At 38.6% G+C, this 23,299-nt stretch overlaps 1 protein-coding gene across 13 annotated transcripts in view; it reads left to right on the top strand.

The window, feature by feature from the left end:
- Nucleotides 1–8,561: 8,561 nt before the first annotated feature.
- Lrrc7 (leucine rich repeat containing 7) overlaps nucleotides 8,562–23,299 on the top strand; it is a 483,929-nt gene continuing 469,191 nt past the window's right edge. For 6 of the 13 annotated variants that reach the window (XM_031375985.1, XM_031375983.1, XM_031375976.1 and 3 more), the window contains exon 1: nucleotides 8,565–9,739. In XM_031375985.1, coding sequence (XP_031231845.1) covers nucleotides 9,738–9,739 — 2 coding nt within the window. In that variant the 5' untranslated portion in view covers nucleotides 8,565–9,737. Of the gene's footprint in view, nucleotides 9,740–23,299 lie in introns of all 13 variants that reach the window. The other 7 variants (XM_031375980.1, XM_031375979.1, XM_031375984.1 and 4 more) reach the window with 4 other exon arrangements.

Here is a 23,299-nt window from a genome sequence, read left to right as displayed (position 1 = left end):
GTTCTGTATATTATGGCTAATATACACTTATAAGTGAGTACATACCATGCATGTTCTTTTGGATCTGGGTGACCTCACTCGGGATATTTTCTAGTTCTATCCATTTGCCTGCAGATTTTATGATGTCTTTGTTTTTAATAGCTGAGTAGTATTCCATTGTGTAAATGTACCACATTTTCTTTATCTGTTCTTTGGTTGAGGGGCATTTGGGTTGTTACCACTTTCTGGCTATTACAAATAGAGCTGCTATGAACATAGTTGAGCAAATCCTTGTGCTATTGTGGAGCATCTTTGGGGTATAAGTCCAGGATCTTGAGGTAGAGCTACTCCCAATTTTCTGAGAAACCACTAAGTTGATTTTCAAAGTGATTGTACAAGTTTGCACTCTCACCAGCAAAACAGTACTGCTTGCTCCTCTTGCTCCACATCCTTGCCAGCATGTCCCTTGAATTTTTTTAAAGTGGAAATTTCTGGTTTCATTGGAAACTCAACTCTGTTACATGATGTTTTTCTGGAAGCTGTCTTATGAGAGGATGTTTTGCTGAAACAGAAACATGAGAGGATAATTTACTGGTTTGGATACTTGAGAGGGCACATGATGTTTGGAAAGAGTATAAGTGGAACCCCACAGACAGTGAATTTTACATCAATATGCTTTGTAACACTTCACTGGTCTTCCCAGATCTTGGCTACCTGTGCAACGATTCTATGATCCTCACTTTGTAGAATCACTCCAAAGAACTCCTTATGGTATTCTAGCTGAACCTTGCTGCTTCTCCTGACTAGTGCTGATTAGGCAGAAACTTGTGGTTTCTGCTAGAAGGAGCTGCTGCTATTGATTCACGTCTGGTGGTTGAATTGGACTGAACTTCTGGTGTCTTGACAATGAAGAGTGGAATTACCCCTCCCCCCAAAGAACCACTTCTAAACAGGTCCACAATCCCTTTTCCTATAAAACTTCTTTTGCCCTACCTCTGGTTAGTGGGCTAGAAAGGTAGTTGACCTGTTCTAGGACCCTAAGTAAAGTAGGTTTAGGCAAATGTAAGCCTTCTCTTGGCCATTCTGTAAGATGGAATCTCAGAGTCATTCTGATTTGCATTTTCCTGATGACCAAGGATGTTGAATATTTTCTTTAGTGCTTCTGTCAAGAAACACTTAAAGCACAATACCCACCTGTTGAGAATTCTGTTTAGCTCTATATTCCATTGTTTAATTGGGTTATTTGGTTTGCTAGTGTCTAAGTTCTTGAGTTCTTTATATATTTTGGCTATTAACCCTCTGTTGGATGTAGGGTTGTTGATGATCTTTTACAATTCTGAAGGCTGCCTTTTTATCCTATTGCCTTCAGAAGATTTTCAGTTTCATGAGATCCCATTTATCAATTGTTTATCTTACTGAGCTATCAGTGTTCTGTTCAGAAAGCTGTCTCCTGTGCCAATGTGTTCAAGGCAGTTCCCCATGTTTTCTTCTATCAGATTTAGTGTGTCTGGTTTTATGTTGACATCTTCAAAGATGATATGATAGCATACATAAATGATCTCAAAACTTCTACCACATAACTTCTATAGCTGATAAATACCTACAAAAGGGGGCTGATTAGAAAAACAATGTAAAAAAATAGTAGCTCTTCTTCATACAAATGATAAATGGGTTGAGAAAGAAATTACGAAAATAACACCCTTTACAATAGCCACAAATAATATGAAATATCTTGGTGTAACTTGAACCAAGCAAATGAAAAACCTTTTCGAAAAGAACTTTAGGTCTCTGAAGAAATTATCAGAATTATCAGAATATATGAGAACATGGAAAGATCTCCCATGCTCATGGGTATGTTATGGATATTTAATGTGTTAAAAATGGCCATTTTACCAAAAACAATCTACAGATTCAAAGTAAATTCCCATTAAATTCTAACACAATTCTTTTCACACCTTAAAAGAGCAATTCTCAATTTCATATGGAAAAACAAACAAACAAACAAACAAAAACCAGGATAGCTAAAACAATCCTGTACAAAAGAACTTCTGGAGATATCACCATACCTGATTTCAAGATGAACTAAATAGAGAGCAATAGTAACAAAAAACACATGTTAATAACATAAAAACAGGTTGATCAATGGAATCAAATAGAAGACCCAGAAATATCCACACACCTATAGCACTTGAGTTTTTTACAAAGAAGCCAAAATGGATAAAAGACAGCATTGTCACAAATGGTGCTGGCCTAACTGGATGTCTGCATGAGAAGAATGCAAATAGATCCATATTCATCACCCTGCTAGTCTCTTCTTTGTCACAGCTGATTCTTCAGCCTCAGTTAACCTACATCCATTGACTCAGAAAAGCAAAGGTTTTACTTTAGTGATTCTGAGCTCTTGTTAACCTCAGTCAGTTCTTCAGCGCCAGTCACTGCAGATTCTTCAGTGGAACAATAGGAACACCAACCAACCCAACAAAACTTTCAACCCCAAATGTATCCTGTCTATAAGAAATGCAGACAGGGGCAAGAGACAAAGCAGAGACTGAGGGAATGACCAGGCAACTTGGGCAAGTTGAGCAACTGGCCCAATTTGAGACCCATCCCATGGACAGCACCAATCCCTAAAGCTATTATGCTTGCAGACAGGCTAGCATGACTGTCCTCTGAGAGTCTCCACTAACCAAAGACTGTGGGCTGGACCTAGGCCCCACCACACAGTTGTAGCAGATATACAACATGGTATTCGTGAGGGTCCTGAACAACAGAGCAGGGGCTATCCCAAAAGCTGTTGCCTGTGGGATATGTTTTTCTAGCTTGGCTGCCTTGTCTGGCCTCAGTGGTAGAGGATGTCCCTATTCCTGCAGAGACTTTATGTGCCAGGGTAGGAGGATGCCCTGGGGGCCTCCACCCTCTCAGAAGACAAGAGGGAAGGTAGGAAAGATTGCTGAAAGGTGTGACTTAGAGGAGGAGCAGTGAGTGGAATATAAAGTGAATAAAGTGGATAAAATGGAAAAGCAAAAAAAAGAAAACTCTTTACTGCTCTCTGAAATATCACAAGCCACCCTCCATTGTCTATACTTCTCTCAACATTCTTATTTTTCTAGGGCACCTACACAACAGCCCACTGAGTTTTGAACATACAATAGCTTTTCCAGCCCAAAGTTCTAAAATCCTACCACAATCCTCCCCCAAACACTTGGTCTGGTCTGTGACAACAATACCCCACGTCTGATAACAATTTGCCTTAGTAAGGGTGACTATTGCTATGATGAAACATCATGACTAAAAATCAGGTTGAAGATGAAAGGGCTTAGACTTTCACATTATAGCTCATCACAGAAGAAAGCCAGTACAGGAACTCAAACATGGAAACAACCAGGAAGCAGTTGCTGATAAAGAGTCCATGGAAGGATGCTGCTTACTGGTTTGCTCATCAAGGCTTGTTCCAGCCTGATTATAGAATCTAGGATTACAAGCCTATCACAATACACAATGAGCTAGACTCTTCCTTTTCAATTACTAATTAAGCAAACTAAGAAAAAAAATTACAGCCAGATCTTATGGGGGCATTTTTTTTTCAATGAAAGTTCCCTCCTTTCAGATGACACAAGTTACAACTTGTGTCAAGTTGACATAAAACTATCCAGAATACCTTGTTTCTAAGAAAATATTAATTTTTTCTCTGATTTTAATCAATTATACCACATAATTTAACCTTTACTGGTTAGGCTTTGTCAGCTTGACACAAACTATAGTCATTTTGGGAGAAACTAAATTGAAGAGATGCCTCTATCAGATTGAATTGAAAGCAATTTTGTAGGCCATTTTCTTAATGAATGATTGATGTTGAAGGGCTCAGTCACTGTCTTGGCCTGGGTAGATCCTGGATTGTAAAATAATGCAAATTGAAGAAACAAAGGGGGAACAAGTCACTAACTAGGATTCCTTCATTGTCTCTGCTTCAATTCTAACCTTCAGGCTCTTTCCTTGAATGTCTGCCCTAACTTTACTTTATGAGAGATTGTTAGCTATAAGATGAAGCATATACAATAAGATGAAGCATATGCCTTTCCCCTAAGCTGCTTTTGCTCATGATGTTTATTACAGGAATAGGAAGCAGAATAAGACATTGTTTAATGTTAATTTGTTGTTACAGTTTATATAGTTTACTTTGATATTGATCTTTAGTGTTATTCCATTGTGATCTGAAAAGTTAGAACAAATAATTTAAATTACTTTTTATTTATTAACACATGCTTTATGGCCAGGCATCCTATTCTGAAGAATGTTTTATGGACTTCTGAGTACTATATGTATTTTGTAAATAACTTGAGATAATACAATTTAAGTCTGTACTTTATTGTTCAGGATGATATATTTATTGATGAAAATAAAGTGCTAAGGTCTGCCACTACTTTTGTGTGGACCTATCTTTCCTTTATGTTTTGTGGAATTTATATATTTTTATAAAATTATGAACCTATACATTTAATGCATGTATATCCATGTTCTAATTTTTGATGAGTGTTTTCTTTATTAACATGTAATAAACTTATTTATGTCCTCTAATTACATTTTTACCTGAAGTCTTTCTTCCAAAATATTAGAAGAGCTAGTCCTGCCCATTTCCTGCTTCCATGTGTGCAGTACATAGCTTTTCACCTCTTGACTTTGAACCTATCTTTACCAGTGAAGTTAGCCTTTTGCATAGAACAAAATGTTGGACTTTCTGTTTTGATCCAATAGGCTATTTTATATTTTTTAACTGATGAGTTGAAGATATTAACATTTGAGTTATCATTTAGACATTTAGTGGTGTCTTTAAAGTTTTGTTTTTTTTTCTTTAGATATTTGAATGTTGTTTGTTATTTTCTTTTTCCCTTCTCTATATCTTAAAATAATTTTCTGTCTTAGGGATGTGATAACTTTGGCTGGTAGTTATTTATCATCAGGATTTAAAATATAACATTCTAACTTATATAGCTTTTAATGTTCCTATAAAAAGGTCAGATGTTATCTGATAGGTTTTCCTTTGAAATTAAATTAATGTTATTCTCTTGCTTCTTCTTTTATGTTCTTTTTTTATTAGATATTTTCTTTATTTACATATAAATTTCTCCTTTCCCAGTTTCCCCTCCAAAAAACAAAGAAACAAACAAAAACAACAAAAACAAACCCCTGTTGCCTCCCCACTCCCCATGCCTGCCACCCCACCCTCTCCCACTTATCTTAACATTCTAAATGTATATAATATGACACAAAGAGGATCTTTTCTGGTTATTTCTCTTTGGGATTTTAAATGCAATTATATGCCCATATCATTCCTAATACTTGGAAACTTTTCTGCTATAATTTCACAAAATAATTTTTTAACCCAGTAGTTTTTGTCTCTGTATCTTCCTCTGTTACATAGATTCTTGGGTTTAATCCTTGATAATGCTTCAGTGTGCTTAAGTCTTATGGTCCTGTATAGTTTTCTTCATTGCTGTATGAATGCAATCTGTAATGATCTTTCTCTTCTGTCCCTGATATTCCTTCTTCTGCTTGGTCTATTTGAAATGCTTTCTACTGTGTCCTTACCTTTAACAGTTATTGTTCATTTTTCAAAATACCAACGTCCTTGCTCAATTTTCTTTATATGAAATTTGGTGGTAATGCTGGATGTTTCTTTCATGTTGCTTTTTGATTCACTAGTTTAGATCCTGAATTGACTTATTCCCTTCATTTATCTACTTATTTGAATCCTCTTTGAAGTCACTAAATGTTTTTAAAGGGGAAATTTGAATTCATTGTCTAGCATTCCAGTTAATTTATGATCTTTTGTTGCAGTTATTGAGGTATTGTGAACTATAAGGGGGTCACATTTATTTTTTTCATAGCTTTCATGTTTTGTCTTGTGATTTTCACATCTGTCTTTCAGTTCTTTGCTTCTTCTACCATCCATTTTTTCTTGGGATTTTTGTTTGCTTGCCCTTTGGGTTTTTTGGAGGGGTCTTCTTAATGGCTAGTTTTCTCTTGGGCTTGCAACCTCCACTTGTGACCATCTGTTCTATTAGCAGGTTTATTTTCTTTTCTACTAAGTTCCAGGAGTCTTTGTCCCATTACGTACTTTTTATTATCTTTAGCTTTCAAGTTGATATCTAAATTAGAAAAATAAACAATTTAATTAAAAGTATAAAATATCATTGTCTTTAATGGATACAAAATGTGAGTTTAAGAGAGCAGTCTCACTATAAAGACCATCTAACAAATATACTTGAAGAGTCTTATGCACCCAGGGTCATTTCTTACTCAAAAATTCTCCCTGACTTTTAACAGCCAACAATGACAAAGCAACCATTTTTGTTTATAATGCTCACTGAGTTTGATCTGCCCTGCGAAACCCTACCAGCTCTGATGTTATAAGACCTCTATCTCCATGAATCCAAAACCAACAGTTTTCTCTTACCCTGTTACCAATATCTAAGGAAGCCAACTTTTTTCCCCTCTTTGTGTGTAGTTTTACCTTAATTGAGAATTCTTCAAAGAGGATATCTTTGCAAATATTTCAAACATTAGGAAAGAATTATGTGAAAAGTTTTTTGCACCTGACAGTTTAATATCATTGTGCTTTTTATTTTCAAGTAAGGTTTATGCCTGCTCATCCCAATAATAGATTATCATTTCAATGATTTTAATAGTGAGTCAAATAACTTGATTAGCACCTCATAAAATTTTATAGCTTAATATCTAACCATATGTAGATGCATATTGAATAGCTAGTCTTAAAACTCTTTGGTCTAACTTTGTAAATTGTGAATTTTTAAATGTTAGGCATCTGCATGAAGTTTTCAGTGTGTCATCTACATATTGTTAGAAATAGTGCTGGAGACAGGAAAAGTTGAAGTTTAAAGACAAAAGAACATTTGCATTTCAACAGTTCTACAATTCTTTGAAACCACTGACATCATCAATACACCTCATTGTATAAATGCTGAAGGTGGCCAAATTTCCTTCAAGATTCATAAATCTTAGCTGGGGGTGGGGGAGGTGTCCTGGGGCCTTGTAGGCAAAGCCTCTTTACTGACATTTCTAGTATTGTATTCACTTTCACCACAAAATCCCTTCTGTCTGGATCTTTATGGCCAAAAGTGAGATTATAATCTAAAGAAAAAGGAAAAAGAAGGCATGTGGTTTAAAATAAGCTATTGTGGCACTGAATTTTACTTTGGGGTTTCACAAGCTTTCTCCCATTGGAAAGAAAAACAATTTCTCCTACCTAATGGGAGGACATCTCTTCATTTATGAAGGCCAGAAATTACTTGTAGCCAGCTGTTATGCTGAATAGAAATTGAAATGTTTTGATGCAAGAAAGTGGATCATCAAGTTAGAATAAGAAGTTCTGCAAACAGTTCTAATCTCTGATGAGATTTGTGTGTCTTTTTCGTAAGGGTAGACCCAACATACAGCTTTAGGAAAGAAGTGAAAGACTGTGAGAAAGAACATTGTAAGCAGTACTGAAAAGAACTGGAACCTTGCAAAAGATTTCTGTAATGGGGCATAAGCTGTGATGAGCTATTTTAAATAGATTTTCAATTACTATCTATTTTTTTTTTCACAGCACCTCCTCCAGCTGAGATATTATAACTTACAGCAAGATGTTTACAGAAAAAAAGTGGGCAAAAAAATAGAGTTCAACAAAGGTCAGGTTTTAAAAGTGTCCTTTCAACACTTTTTGTCATTTCTTTGCCATTTTCAGAACAAGTTTTACACTGTTTCATGACGTTTTTTTCTTAAAATCTGGTTTTCCAAAATGTACTCCTTTCCTCTTCTATATGTAAATTAAGGGAAGTCTCCTTAAGAGGCCACCTCGGTGTCCTGATAAAGCAGTAATCCTCTTCCCTAATTATCTGCAGACGTGGAGGTCTCAGTCTCCAATCTCTTCCTAGACAATACCTGGCAGCCTGGGGTGGGGGCAGGGTGGAACGTTTAACCTTGAAGACTTTTCATATTCCAGATCTAAGATACACGCCAGCACTTTTGGAAGCTCACACAACTCTGAGTGGCATCTGGATGTCACAGTCCACTGACATTGTAGAGAAAGAAGGGGATGGCTCCTAGCCCTATCACCTCTAAATCGTAAAAGAATCCAGGGGTAGAAGGAATTCGGTTTCTAGAGAGCAGGGGTCTAAATATAGCACCAATTTCATCACTATGCTTTTTAAAGCTTTTTGTGCATATCTGTGTTTTTCTGTGTGTGCATTCCAGTGAATGTGTGTGGAGGAGCAAATGTTCCTGAGTTCGGGGCAGAAGGAGCAAGATTGTGAATAAATGAAAGGAAGATGGGAAACACTTCTCATTTTTGCACGTCCCCTGAGCAGCAATCTCAGACCAAAATGAGAAGAAGGGGTGTTGAAAGCTGCCATTGAGTCTGTATGATAGTACTAAATAAGCCACTAGACTCACAAGCCTTTTTCTTGGGCAGCCTTGTAACCTGCAGCGGGCAACACAGGCAGGGAGGAAACCCCAAGGAGGCGCTCCTGGCGGTCTCTTTGCTGAGATAGCAGGAGCGGCAGCCTGCGGAGCCACGCGCAGCGTCACTGAACTGGTGCGGGAGCACCCAGCGCACAGGCCTGGAGCCGCGGTGCTGGTGGATTCCCGGCGCTGCACAACGCCGCGCCTCCAGGAGGAGCGCCCGGGGCTAGTGGGAGAACGCCGGGAGCCCGCGCTGCCCCGTGCGAGCCTGAGGACACCTGCTTTGTGTACTCCGGGCAATTGAGGGACCTAGAGAGCTCAGCTGACTGTCTAAAAGCTGCGGGTGGTAACGGGACCAGAGAAAGCTAGAACATCGCTTTTCTCCGCGGGATGAGATCTTGCTCCTCCAAATTGCAGGGAATCCAAGTAGAGGTCATGAGGGGCAAGCAAGGTAGTCCAAGAATGGCTGAGGTCTGGCAAGGTGGTCACCCTCTCTGAGCCCTGGAAAATCTCCTTGACATTTTTCACACTTTGAAGCAGCTGCAGCTGGTGTCGTCGGAAAAGGGGGTGGGAGGAAAGAGAGGGGGCGGGGAGAGTGGGGAGTCACAGGCGCGAGCCAGGAGCAGCGCCTCGTCTGCCAATCCTGGCACCTGTGCGCCAAGCCGCGGCACAGTGGAAGACCCCGCTCCGGGCCAACCCCGGGCTCCAAGCCACGGCCACCCAGCCTCTGGGCCAGCGCGACCTGCAGCCGCCCACCCAGGACCCCCGCCGCTACCCGCAGCTGAGGGAGCGCAGAAGCCCAGCCAGTGCTTGCTGTGCCCCGAGCCACGGGATCCCTCGTCCCTTCAGAGGCGTCGTGGCTGGCCCGGGCAGCAGCCGAGTTGGGTACACGATTCGCCCGCGCTGCCGTTCTCTTCTCCACCCAGGATTTATTGTCTGTGGAGCCTTCTGGGGGCGGGGAGGGAGCTGCGCCTCCGCTGCCGCTGCCGCCGCCGCCGCCGCCACTGCTGCTGCTACGGTCGCTAGCGCGGCGCTCTGGGCGGGCGGAGGCCGGGGACTGGCCGCAGTGGTGCTCCAGGCGGGCTCCCGGCTCCCCAGGGGCACCTCTCCACCCCTGCACCAGAAGGGCAGTGGCACCATGGTCTGACACCGCATCTACCCGGAGTCCCCTCTGCCTTTGCTTCGGAGGACTCCCCTATTGGCTTCACTGCGGACCCCAGAGCACTTTAAGGAGTAACCCTCAGCAGCTGCAAGGCCTTCGCTCCTCGGACCCTCATGGGTAGTTTCTGCTTCCGGCAATGTGAGTAGGGCATTGGGGGACCTTTGCCCACGGTCGAGGAGTGGGGATCTGGGAGGATCAGGTGGCCCGCGTGCTTCAACGTTGGGGCGGTTGCCGGTCTGTGGGAATCCAGCGCTAGCTAGACAAGTGCTTAGGAGCCCGGTGCTTTGGATGGTCAAGGGACCCTAAAGGGTTACATATTGCGAAAAGGAAAGGTGAGGAGCGAGTGTGGGGCACTGGTGCTGGGACCGCAGGGTCCTGAGAGATATGGCTTTCTGCATTTTTTTTTTTTTTTGTCCTGGGGTACCGCTTTCCTCGTGGTGTGTGAGGGTTGGAACAAGTGTGATACACACACACACACACACACACTTGTGGCAGCACACACTTGTGCTTTATCTTGGAAGGTGTATTACTGTTTTGGTGTCTATAAAGGAATTATTGGGGTGTATGTCATTGAGGATGGAAAGAAAAGGGTGGGGTTTGAGGAGAAGAAGGGGATGGGAAAGAAGGAAAGACTAAAGGACAGAAAGAAGTGGGAAGGGATACAGCGAATGCTTTCCTTGGAGTCAAGGAAGATGCCTGGCTTAGAGAGCCAGGCAACTCCTTTGTGTTCTGCGGGAGAAGCTGGGGAACCTCACTGCTCCTGGTCCAGCTCAGGGTCCCTTGACATCCTCTGGGGGGGTCTTTAGGGATTCAGGACATGTCTGGATTGTATTTGGAAAAGGAGCAAAGAGCGCCAATATTGGGTAACTATGACACCCTGCTTGCGGACAGTTAGCTGGGCTACCAGAGATCTCCTGTATCACCAAATTTAGAGTCAAGATGGGGGCGGGATGGGGGTGGGGGCTGCACAGATTGTCGTTAAAAACAGTGACTTCATAACCGAGATGGCTGCAAAATTGCTTCATTACACTACTTGGCCATCAGGGTTGGGGAGAGAAAAGATCCGCCTCCGCCCCCCACCCCCATCTCGCTTGCTGGTTGCCCCTCCCCACCAAGGCACAAAGCAAGTAGCACCTCACCAGGCAGGGAAGGGGTTACTTTCACAACTCCTGGGAATCGGCCTCAGGAAGGAACCATCTGTGACTCCCACGTCCCTTTCCAAGTTCTCCATCAAAAGGAATCTCAGAAAGCAGGAGGGGGTGGGTGGGAATTGAGGCAGCGGGCCTCCACCTGCTCTTTGCTATTACTTTCCCAGTACACTTAAGCACATCGGAATTACCTGCAGTGGTAATTGGGTCAGCAGGAGAGCATGTGCACCCGAGTCTCTAGATGGGGCTCTGCTGATGGATGAGAAGCAATTTGTGTTTGAGCATATTTTAACCTGAGCAAAATTTCTAAGCACAATAGAGGTTTCATCCTGTGGGCGAGCAGAGTGCGTACCAGTGAAAGTGAACACGTGATCCCTCCAACGCAAGAGAAACTGTATTAGGAAGTCGCTTTTCTTTGTTTCAAGCTGAGCCTATGAGAAGCTCAGCATCCCAGTTGCTGAAGTTCCCTTTTATTTTTAATAAAGTTGACCAGAGTCGAAAGAAAGCGAAAGGGAACACAGTCTGGGATGCCTTTTGGTTAGCACATCCTACATTCTTTGTTACAATGCACCCTCCACCCAGATATCTGGTCCCAGCTAGCTCCTAGTTTGAAGTGATACATTCCCTCTGAGGGCACAGGGGAAAGTTCTTCAGACCATGAGTTTGAGCACATGTAGATGTGTGCTCTAGAACATCAAAAGCTTCTGCCTTTCTGAAACACGTGCATTGTGCATCTGTCTCTGGTTCAAACACTCTCAGTTGTCAGGGTCTAGAGAATCACCTGGAGGTCTTGCTGGAAATGAATGAATCAGTCTGCCAGGCTTCCTTGAAAGTACTCATCACAACAGAGAAAGGAGAGAAAGCAGGGTTCAGGGGTGATTTTATTTCTCCCTAACTATCTGAGACTAAAGCTATTTAGGGGTGTACTTAGCAATGTCTGTATTTGAATCCCTCAGGCTTACAAAATGTCCTGAATTCTGATAATCTATTAATTTAGTGTAAGTGGAGCTGGTTTCCTACCCAACAGTTAAGGGCAGTTACCTAACATGGGGATCTCTTACTTCCAAGAGACCTTAAAAACCTGAGGTCTTTAAAATTTGAGTTCTATATGTCCTACCTAGACAATACCCTTCCACCACACCAAGATGTCATGGGAGAAAAAGCATCCTCAATTTTCAGAATATACCATGAACTGAGAGGTCTTTATGCACATTTCTTTTTAATTTAACTTCTCAAAAAGATGTGTGCTCACCATGGCAACCCTTGCCTCCCACATCCAGGCTCCTGCACATATGCAGCTTCAGAATTAGAACAACTTCATAAGAAATGAACTTGGTCCAATTACAGGAACCATGTTTTATTCAGAAATTTAGCCTGACTTTAGGCAGGCATGAATATTTTCTTAATTAAAATAGCATTCCATTTTATTTTGTAAGCTTTTAATTTTTCCAATTTCTCCATATAATACAGAACATAAGCATGAACTGTTTAGTGTACATTTTTATTTGATTTGAATTTTTAGAAACTCTGAAGATATTGTTATTACAAACCTGTATTGCATATGAAAGGATCCTGTATTGCTGTCAAAATGCTAATCTGGGGTATTTTCAGTACATAGTGTATGGTCATAATTGTAAAAAAAAAATCTCTATTTATAACTTAAAACATCACATTTTTACAATAGCTGAAAAGTTGTAGGTATTAGATTTTAATTGATATTAGTATCTCACTGATGTTGTAATTTTGTTTGCTCAGTGCCTATAACCCTAGTATAAGAATGGGTCACATATTCCACAGCACTAAAACTGTACACCCAAACCAAGAATACACAGGGAAAGACTAACTGCTCATAAATTTCCTGATGGGTTGTTTCTGGGTTGTTTTTTGTTTGTTTCTTTGTTTTTGTTTTGTTTTGTTTACTCCACAAAATTATTTCATGTTTAGAAAATTCTAAAGTTTAAAATTATGTGATGTGCTTTAAAATAAAGAATTATAGTAGCCACACATACCAGCAATAAAAACATTATTTTGTTCTCTTCAGCAGCAACTTACTTTGCACTGTATCCTTTGCACTCCTTCTTTGGGATAAGAGAGGTCTAATTGTTCAAGGGTTTACATCTTGACTTTCAGAACAATTCTAATCTGTGACACAGAGGATACATTCAATTTGTGTTACACTTTTTTTGGTTGTGAATGATATCCCCAAGGAATGATAAAGTGGATATGTTTCTAGGATCTTCTGAAAAACTTGATGTTTTCTCTGGGAATCTCTAAGGACTACATCAGTCTCCCATTGGGTATTTTACTGTTTCTATATCAGAACATGGAATTTGAACATAAAACAATTTTAACAGTGTAAAGCTATTGTTTCTGGGGAAGGAGCAAAGCAGAAAGTATGGTCTTTAAGAATCTTTGGATCAGGATTCACTAAGCCTACATTCACACCATCAAGCAAAGGCCATACTTAATTTACATCAGAATTCACTCTGTGTTATATTTTATGTGAACTTTGTCAAATGTATAATAACATCTGTCAACCATTTTAATATTATACAAAATGTTTTTTCACCTTAACAGCCTTTTATATTATACATGCTTGTTTTCTCTCCACTGCAACTTTAGAAATACTGAAATTGTATACTCCTTAGTTTTGCCTTTTCCCATAATGTCATATAGTCAGATTAGCATGTGTTTGACTCAGTTTCTATGATTTACCAATATTTACATATGCCTTGAAACATCAAATTATGAATTTGCATAATACTAAAAATTAAAAGTAAGTGCACCATAAAACAACAATGTGTGGAAGGAAGTACAAATCAACAATCTTGCTCCATATTTTAGGGTTTTATTGCTGTGAAGAGATACCATGACTAAAGAAAATAAAACATTTAGTTGTGGCTGGCTTACTGTTCAGAGGTTTAGTTCATTTTTTGTCAGTGGCTGGAATCATGGCAGCATGCAGGTATGCATGGTACTAGAGAGGAAACCGAGAGTTCTATATCCAGAGTGTCAAGCAGCAGGAAGAGAAAGGGATATCTGGCTTGGCTTGAGAATTTAAGAGTACACATGGAGGAACCCATGGCTCCAGTTGCAATGTAGCAGAGGATGGCCTTGTTGGACATCAATAGGTCTAGAGGCCCTTGGTCCTTAAAAGGCTTGATGCCCCAGTGTAAGGAAATGCCAGGACAGGGAAGAGGGAGTGGGTTGGTGAGCAGGGGGAGAGAGTTGTAGTATAGGGAGGTTTTCAGAGGGGAAGCTGGGAAAGGATATAACATTTGAAATGTAAATAAAGAAAATATCTAATAACAAAAAAGAAAAAAAGGTAATAGTGACAAGAAAAACAAATAGAGCATTTGAAACCTCAAAGCCCACCCTCAGTGGCAGGTTTTTTTTCAGTACTTCCTAATCCCTGTCAAGTAACTCCTCTTCCCTAAAATGGCCAAGCAAAATGACCTATGTGGGCTATTCATATTCAAAGCACAGCACTCCCCTGTAATGTTCTAACTCTGTTCTGTGAGCAAGGTTTGAATCATTAGAATCACCCATTTCTAGAGAAGTGGAATAAGAGCAAGCTGGCCTTAGGAGCTTCCAGAGCAACTATATAGTCACCAATAACATGAAGAAGAGTGTTAAAACTGTTGCTGAGCTAGAATCGATTTCCTACTGGACAGAGTTCTGCATTCAAACTGGGACATCAGGTTAAATGAATATTTGTTAAACTTTTGGGTATAAGTGCTGAGGAGTCAGCGAACAACACTTAATACCTGCCTTTCCTTACAGAATACAGTGGCAAACTATATTCATTCTATTAGGCATCAGTCACTAACCCTCAGGATGAGTCAAGAACAGAACTTCAAAATTGCACTGTAGGAAGCATCATTCCCACTACTCCAAGTACTGAATATTTGAGGCTCAAACAGGTTCAAAGGTGTGAACTGAAGCTTGTGGAGTAAAAATCCAAAGCATTTTTAAATTATGCATGTATGTATATATGTATGTATTTTAAAGTAAGTCTTATGTTTTAGAGTTTCATATATGATTATACCCTATTTATGTATTCCCACCACTTCCTCTCCTCACTCCAATTTCTCTTTGGTTTCTCAAATTGAGGACCTCTTATTTTATACTTATTATTTTATATTTATACATATATTATACATATACTACAGCTACTTAGATCATTTGGTGTTGCTTTATGTACATCTGTTTAGGTACACTGATAACATTTCAGTGTGGTTTCCCAAACAAAACTTACATTTTCTTGATTTATAAAGAAAGAAATGTATTCTGATCCAAATTTTCAAAAACTAGCTACATATTTGGCAACAACATATATTACTTTTATGACCACCTTAACATGAGAATAAGAGATAGTCTTGTTTGTATTCTAGAAATAATTAACACATGGAAGAAGTTTTTTATCTCCTGTTAGAATCTGTTACACTAAAATGTATTAAGAACTTTTCAGTAAAGCATGCAGGGTCAATATCTGTCATCTATTCTTAAACTACGATGGTAGACTTGATCAATAACCTCCTTGGAAGTGTCAGATAGGCTACTCACATTATTAATCAAAATATAAAGTTTATCATTTGTCACTCAAAGACACATGGAAAATTTATTAAATAAATGCAATTCCAGAGGTTTCCCATGTGCACTTGGTTTCATTGATTGTTCATTGATTTAATAAACTTAAAATCTTCCCATCAATTGTCATTTTAATACACACAAAGCATGATCAGGGATGACATATCAAAGCTTATATTAGCATCAACATAATCTATTTAAACATAAACACTTTAACCACGGAGTCAGTGTTTATATTGACTGGCTTTCAAAAGATATCATTTCTTCAGTTGCCCTGATTATCTTTGTTTTATACCAAGTTCAGGTTAGTTGAAAATTATCTTAAATTATGGGAGAGTTGTAGTATGCTGAAGGTTATACCTCTAACAAACTTATTAGGCTAGAGACACACATGCTTGCACAGATGTATGCCTGTGTTCATGTAAGGGCAGAATTACACTTTGTGGAATTTAAGGGATAAAGTAGCAGCAAAAAAAAAAAAAAAATGTGTTTCTATGAAAAGAGAGAGAGAATAGCTGACCTGAAAAAGAAACTGTTTTGCTACTGTTCTGCATTAGTACTTCACCATCAAATATTCCTAGGGGGAAAAAAAAAGAACGTGGCATTATAAAGAACAGAAAATCAGAAATAGCATAAAAAGTTGGGGAGCCAACATCCAGAAAAGTTTGACTTAATTTGGTGAGGAAATGGAGGTTTATACTATTATCATATTTGAAAGAGGAAAAAATACCTTTGTGAGGTGGCAAAAAATCTTATAGAAGGTTGCATTACCAAGCTATGGGATAATAGAATGAGACCAGAGTGAAGCTGAGACACTGTGTACTATGAAGACATCAGTGTATTAATGGTGAGTAATGGACAGAAAGCTAAGCTATGCCAGCTGAATACCAAGATATACTGTGACACAGATGGTATGACTAAAATAATTAAAATGTGTAGATAATTAGGTTTCTTGAGTAGTAAATGCTCAGTGATCTGAATTCACCATAATAGGTGCCTCTCAGAGTCACAGAGGATGGAAAGGTACCTGGGACCACTTTCACCACATATGATGTGCCATTCAGTGTTACTCAGAGATGTGAGTGTAGTCCATGACATAATTTTTTTTCTTCTCCATTTCAAGTGCAATTAATTCTGTAAGACAATTGTAAAGACTATGGTGATTAAGTTACAAATACTTATTTAAATGTTGAGCGAGTATTAAATATCAGAGATCTCCTGGAATAATACTGAGTGTGGAAAAACATATACAGGGCATATATGCACACACGGTGTGATGCCCTGTTTCTCAACACACGTGACAGAAGAATCTACTTTTTCATTGCTTCTTAAAATTTCAGGGCTGGACAAAATTCCAGAGGTCACATTATATAAGAAAGGAAGTTGAGGCCTAGAGAAATTTGCTTTTTTGTTCTAGATCAAAGAGCTGTAAATGGGAGCAACTTCTTGGGACCAGCTTAGTGTCCAACCTTTGCCCACAAAACTACACCTGCAGAATGTTGAAGCATTTTATACCATAGGGCATGAGCAAGAACTTAATACATAGATGCGGTCAACTGAGCTATTAGCACCACACACTTATTTTTCATTTGGGTTTTGGACTAAATTTTTCACTAAGACTATATTTGGTTTAGGGTTTTTTAACAATTACCTTATATTTTCTCTTTAATTTAACTATATAAAACACTATAATATCATAAATGTAACATATATTAAGTATTCCATTTTAAAAGATGCCTTTATTTAAGAATCTAATTAATTGCCAGGCGGTGGTGGCACACGCCTTTAATCCCAGCACTTGGGAGGCAGAGGCAGGCGGATTTCTGAGTTTGAGGCCAGCCTAGTCTACAGAGTGAGTTCCAGGACAGCCACAGCTACACAGAGAAAACCTGTCTCAAAAAAACCAAACCAACCAACCAAACAAACAAAAGAAACTAATTAATTAATTAACTAAACTAATTAATTAATAATTTAAGAAACTAACTAATTAATTATTCAAGAAATTAATAGAATTAATTTTTACTGTATTGAAGTATTCTAAATGTGGCAGAGTCTATCTTAATAGAAACTAAAATGTTCTCTTAAGATATTGATTTGTTTTATAATAATTCTAGCAACATGAGTATTGGATGATGAGAGATGTGCAATTCAGTTTGCATAAGTAAATTCTTTTCTAAATTTGTTGATTTTATTAAAGGCCAGTTGATGAGTTTTCTTACCCAAAACAAAATTATTTAAAATATTACACTTCATATAAAATATAACCTTAAATATTGATTAAGAAATAATTCTAATTTGGTAATATAAATACATTACAATTGGAGTTTGTACAACATGTCATTTTCTGTGTTTTACCTACCTTTCTGTGGTTTGCTGATTAGCTTTCTCAACTCTAACACCTCAAATTTTTCTTCCATTTGGTGAAACTCAAAAGTTACAGTTCACATTACCTTAGAAATAACAAATTTCCCCTTCTCAATGTGTTTAGTATCTGTCATATCTTATTTGTTTTGTCACAAGATAAATTGTAAGCAAATGACCTATGTGCTTTCTAGTGCTTGAGTGATCACTGCACATCCTATAGCTTTGCTGATAGGAAAACAAAGGGGAAGACCCTGTTATTCAACAAACAAAACATGCTGACAGTTTAAAGCAGTTCTGAAACTTAGATGTAAGCCTTTTAAAATATGTATTTACCTTATGGACAGTGAAGCCCAGAAACATTTGCAAACAAAAGTGTTAAGGAAATTAAACCTATAAATCCCATCTCACAATGATTTTAAAGGAAGATTAAGGGGTTGCAAGGCAGTATGCAGATAAAATGTTTGCTGTGCAAGTGTGAGGTCCTATTCAGACCCCCAGAATAAATGTAAAAATGGTAAATGTGGCATAATAGGTCTGTAATCCTAATGCTGGCAAGGAAGATAGAAAGAGAATCCATGGAGCTTAATCTTAAACCAATCTAACCACATTGGTGAAATCCAGGTTAATTGAAAGACCTGTCTCAAGAACAAAAGTGGGAAGCAATTGAGGAAGGCACCCAAAGTCACCTCTTGAATCCATACAGGCACACAAACAAGTAAATAAAAATGTAGCACACACATACACACACACACAAACACACACACACACACACAGAGAAAGAGAGAGAGATAGAGACAGAGACAGAGAGAGAGGGAGAGAGAAGGAGAGAGAAGGAGAGAGAGAAAGAGAGAGAGATTAAATCTTGTTTAAAGTTGTAGGAATACCATAGTGACTAACTACTGCCTACTGAGCTGCATATATCAACACAGACATCCCCCCTCCTTTCTGAACAGTTCTTACTCATTCTGGCCTTCAATGTGCAGTCTAAGGCTCGTGGGTGTGACAGAATGGAACATATTTCTGCATCTGAGAATGCAATCCCACACACCATACAACATGATACAGTCTGAATGTCCTATGTCTGTGCTGACAGGAAGACAAGATGCCAGCCTCCACCAGCATGGGCCTCCACTTACCCTCATAGTAACAACTGTTGCATCTTTCGGATCTAGTTTTATTTAGTGAGATGGTATATAAAGATGTAATGTTTTATATGCTTTGTTGTGGCTTACTTGTTAGATTTCTCATACTTAGCATACGTAAATTTGCTTCCTGCAGCCAGAAAGCTTTTCAGTTAAATTCATACACAGCTGGTAACAAGGTAGGATGTGAACATATCAGGAACTATTTGATAAGGACATATTTTTTCTGTTTCTGTATGTGAAGAAACTACCCCAACTGACATGATGTTTAACTTACAAATTAATATCATGAAGTAGATAAACATTATCAAGTTAACTTATGGCCAAGTTTAGGGCCTCACACCCTGAAATCCCAGTATTCTGAAGGATGAGGTAGGTAGATGAGAACCAGAGGACAAGATTGACAAATGAGCTACCCAATGAGACTAGGTTTCAAAAAACAAAAGAGGAAAAGAAAGAGTATATCCTATATTGAGGCAGAGTCCCTGCTCACTTATAAAATTCTAGCACATGGTAAGTGCAGGTTCAAGCAAGTGTACATACACAGGGCTTCAGGGCTGTATACTGTTATTATCATAAATGTTTATATAAATAAATATATACAATCATTGTTTCATAACAAGACCATCATCTTCTGTAGCAGTTGGCATGGCATGTACTTCATTTGTTCCCAAAGACCTGCTATGATGGAGACTGCTAACCATGTGCCTGTTGTGTCTAATGCATTTTCTGCTACTATAACTGAATTTGAGTTGAAATATTTTATAAAGTAAGCTTATTCAACACATAGAGTCTTGAAGCCCACAAGCCATGAGCTGCATTTAGTGAAACTTTTCTTGTTGTGGGAAATCTAGAATCTAGATGCCATTGGTATATTAAATGGAGTGAGGCTGAGTCCCAGAGACAGAGGTAACCAGATTTTTGTAATAGAACCACACTCAAATAACTCTTCAATCCATCCATTCATGAGTAGTCTCCATCCTCATGTTATAATCAGACTGGGACTTTGAAAATCCTAGGCAAACACTTCATTATTGAACTACACCCCTACTTTTCCTCACCTCTTAAAGGTTCTTTCTGGCTCCATCTCTTAAACACCAGCAAAGGATGACTTTCAATATGGGTGTTGAGAAAATTTAAACCACAGTGGCCAGTATCTCTGCAGTTAGTCTTAGCTAAGTAAGTTGACCTCCTTATTCTATGTGAGACCAGCCAGCTCTATTGCTCAGAGGTCTATCTCTTCTTTGCCTGTGTTGAGTTCCCACTATTTGCTGAACTGTGTTCTAAATCTTCACTTTCCTGACAGGATTTCATTGTGGGAGCAAGTGTGAAAAATAGAAATTCAGGAAAACAAAGAAATCTGTATTTTGATTGTGGAAATATAGATTAATTCTTTCTTATTTAAATTCCATTTACTAGCTTTAATAGTAAATGGTTTAAAAGTTTATGGAATGTCATACTCAGTACAGAAGACAAATCGTTTTTTTTGGGGGGGGGGAGCTAAGAGTTGCAGTACCAGGAACTAACATTATAACAAACATAATGCCTGCTAGTGTTTCAACTGAGAACAAAGGCAACAGAAAGCCTTAGAATAATCCTTCACAGTTTCACACTCTTTCCTTCTAGAGGACAGACCATGAAAATTTTATCTTTGAACTGAATAATTATCACTGTCAATTAGTAAATTATTTTTAGAGTAATTGAAAGAAAACCATATTGAATACACAGCAGTTTAATGAAGTGCACCATTCCCTGAGTGCATTGTTTGCCTGTCTCTCTTTAAAAATTATCATACCTTCATATTGTGTGATTTTAAGTCATCTTCATAGGATCCTATTCATACCATTGTTGTTTAAATAATAGTTGTTGGTTTAGATATGAATTCCAAATGAGCACGTGCAAAGGATCTCTCTTACTTTGTCTACTTCTGGAAAACTAGCTCATGTCTCAATATAAATGAGGCACATGTATCACTGTGTGAATGAATGACTGAATAGAATAGCCTAGTTTCAATTCTTTAGGTCTTGGTAACACTTACACTATGGTTGAACAACATTTCTCTTTCTGAGACCAGCACAGGAACATACTTTGCAGTTTCTCATTCCAGTTTGATGAGGTCTTGGAACATGCTTCAGCCAGAGTGACAGAAGCTTCTTTTCTGAGAGAGGTATTTATGGGTCAGTGGGCTGGGGGCTATTGTGTGGCAATGGTAAGAAACAGTGTTGTGACGAAGCCTTCATTCATCTAGACCCTGAACAGGTGCACCAAGTTACATCCATTCAGCAAGTATTCATTCAATATATAGCTTGGCCAACACAGAGAGCTGCTATGCTGAGATTCAGGGGTTGTTATCAGAAATTACTGCTAGGACTCCTTTTTCTCAGTCCAAGAGACAGACACAGATGAATTCTAGTGAAGATGGATTTCTGATGTTCATCCAGTATATGACATTATGATTCTAGAGATATTATATAAATGTGTCTATAATGTAACAATGAATCATAAACACAGTTCACCTGAGAACATCATGCATGTTTTAAGTTTTTATTCTCAGTTTATAATTTTGTGTGTGTTTTCAAGCATAGCACAGGTAGAACTAAGTTCAGAGTCATCATATTATCTTATTCTGTGTATTTTTAGGACAATTTTTATACTTAGAAATCAAGTTGATTATTGTTGTAGAAGTAGAAAGGTTAAGATAGAAATGTGCATTTTAGGTCTGTTGCTGAATTAAGTGAAGACAGTTAATAAAAGAAATTGGAGTAAAAAATTATTCTCTAACTTGAGAAATTAGATATGTGAGGGTACAAGGTGCAGACTGTAGAATCTTGTAGAAGGAGATAATTTATTCAAATGCAACCAGAACACTGATTATTAATAAGAATGAAACCAAGTAACAGGTTAACATATAGAAGCAGCATAAATTAATTAATACAAAGTAATTAATACAAAGTAAATTCACCTATGTAAAATTACTAGAAATACATTGAACATTTTTATGGGAAAAATAGAGCCTCCTTTTAAGAAAAAAATATGTTTTCAAATAAATGAAAATTGGGTATGCAACAGAATGACTCATTTTATTTTGCTATCTTGGTTTCTTTTTAATTATTTTTTGGCATACAAAGAAAGTATGAATACATACCCTCTTCTTCTGAATACTAATTTCCTCCATCCATTTATATTTTGCTTTACAGTTTAGAAAGGATGCTTGAGTTCTGGTCTTTTGTATACTGATTTTCTGAGATGAGAAAATAGTTGGCTCACATTTAAAGTTTTTAGGCCCATTCTTGTTACATTAGTCAAACAAAGCAAGTCACATAAGCAATCCTGCAAGAGAAATAGTTAACTGAGATCCACATTGGCATAAAGGCATGATGGCATGAGGGTGACATAAAGGCATGATGGCATGAGGGTGACAGGCTTTTGTTCCAAATCTGTATCTGTGTCTTGGCTGGGTTCTTTTTTATTATTATTATTATTATTATTATTATTATTATTATTATTATTATTATTATTTTATTATTTTATTTTGGCAAAAAGACAGCTTGTATGTTTAGCATAGTTGCCTCTAGGTGTACTACACCATAGTTCCCCACTGTATTGAAACACACTTGTATGGCCAGCTGGAGCAGAAGAGTCAGCATAATTAACAAGGGACCAGCACGATTGAAAAGAAACCTTTGCTTTACTGGGACAATTGATGCTGTTTAAGTGGAGCTAAGAAATTAGTGATGATTAAGAAGAGACCAGCATCACATCCCAGATGAAATCTGGGAAGTGTTTCCTGAAAGCACAGTAAAGCTGTGTTCCAGGGGTAGCCACAGTTGTGCCTTCTATTGGCAACCAAACTTGGTAATGTGTAAGAGGCACCCAGATAGTGCGGGATTTGAAGGCATGAAGGGGTCATGGAGAGCAGCTGAGGCTTGGCATTGTGAGAGGTCAGGAGAGACTACTGTTGAAGGTGCAGTCCTCAGTGAGAGTTGAAAGCCCAGTACTGAAGGGGTTAGGCAAAGAAGTTGGAGCTTAGCACTAGGAAGAGAGCATATAAGAAGATATTGGTGCAATTGCAGCCCAGTTGCTGCAAGGTATCCCAGCAGAAATTGTCTACTTTGAAGGGACTGGAATTGCATTTGTATTTATAAAGACTGTGGGAATTTAAAGTCATTTACATTGTAATATGAGACCTTGGGGAGAAATAAGGAAAGGTTGTGGCTTAATAATGATGTGTTTGTGTGTCAAGTGGACAAGGAGTCAGTTGTGTTGGCTGGTTTTGTGTCAAGTTTCCATAAAACAATGTCATCAGAGAGGATGAAAGAAGCCTCAGTTGACGAAATGCCTTTATGAGATCCAGCTGTAAGGCATTTTCTCAATTAGTGATCAATGAGAAAGGTCCCAGCATACTGGACTGATGGTCTCAGGTTCTATAAGAAAGCAGAGCTGGGCGGTGGTGG

This window comes from Mastomys coucha, unplaced genomic scaffold, assembly GCF_008632895.1.
Source record: "Mastomys coucha isolate ucsf_1 unplaced genomic scaffold, UCSF_Mcou_1 pScaffold16, whole genome shotgun sequence".
NCBI classification, from domain to species: Eukaryota; Metazoa; Chordata; class Mammalia; order Rodentia; family Muridae; genus Mastomys; species Mastomys coucha.
The sequence above is the reverse complement of the archived record's forward strand: the minus strand, read 5'-3'. Positions and strand labels throughout refer to the sequence as shown.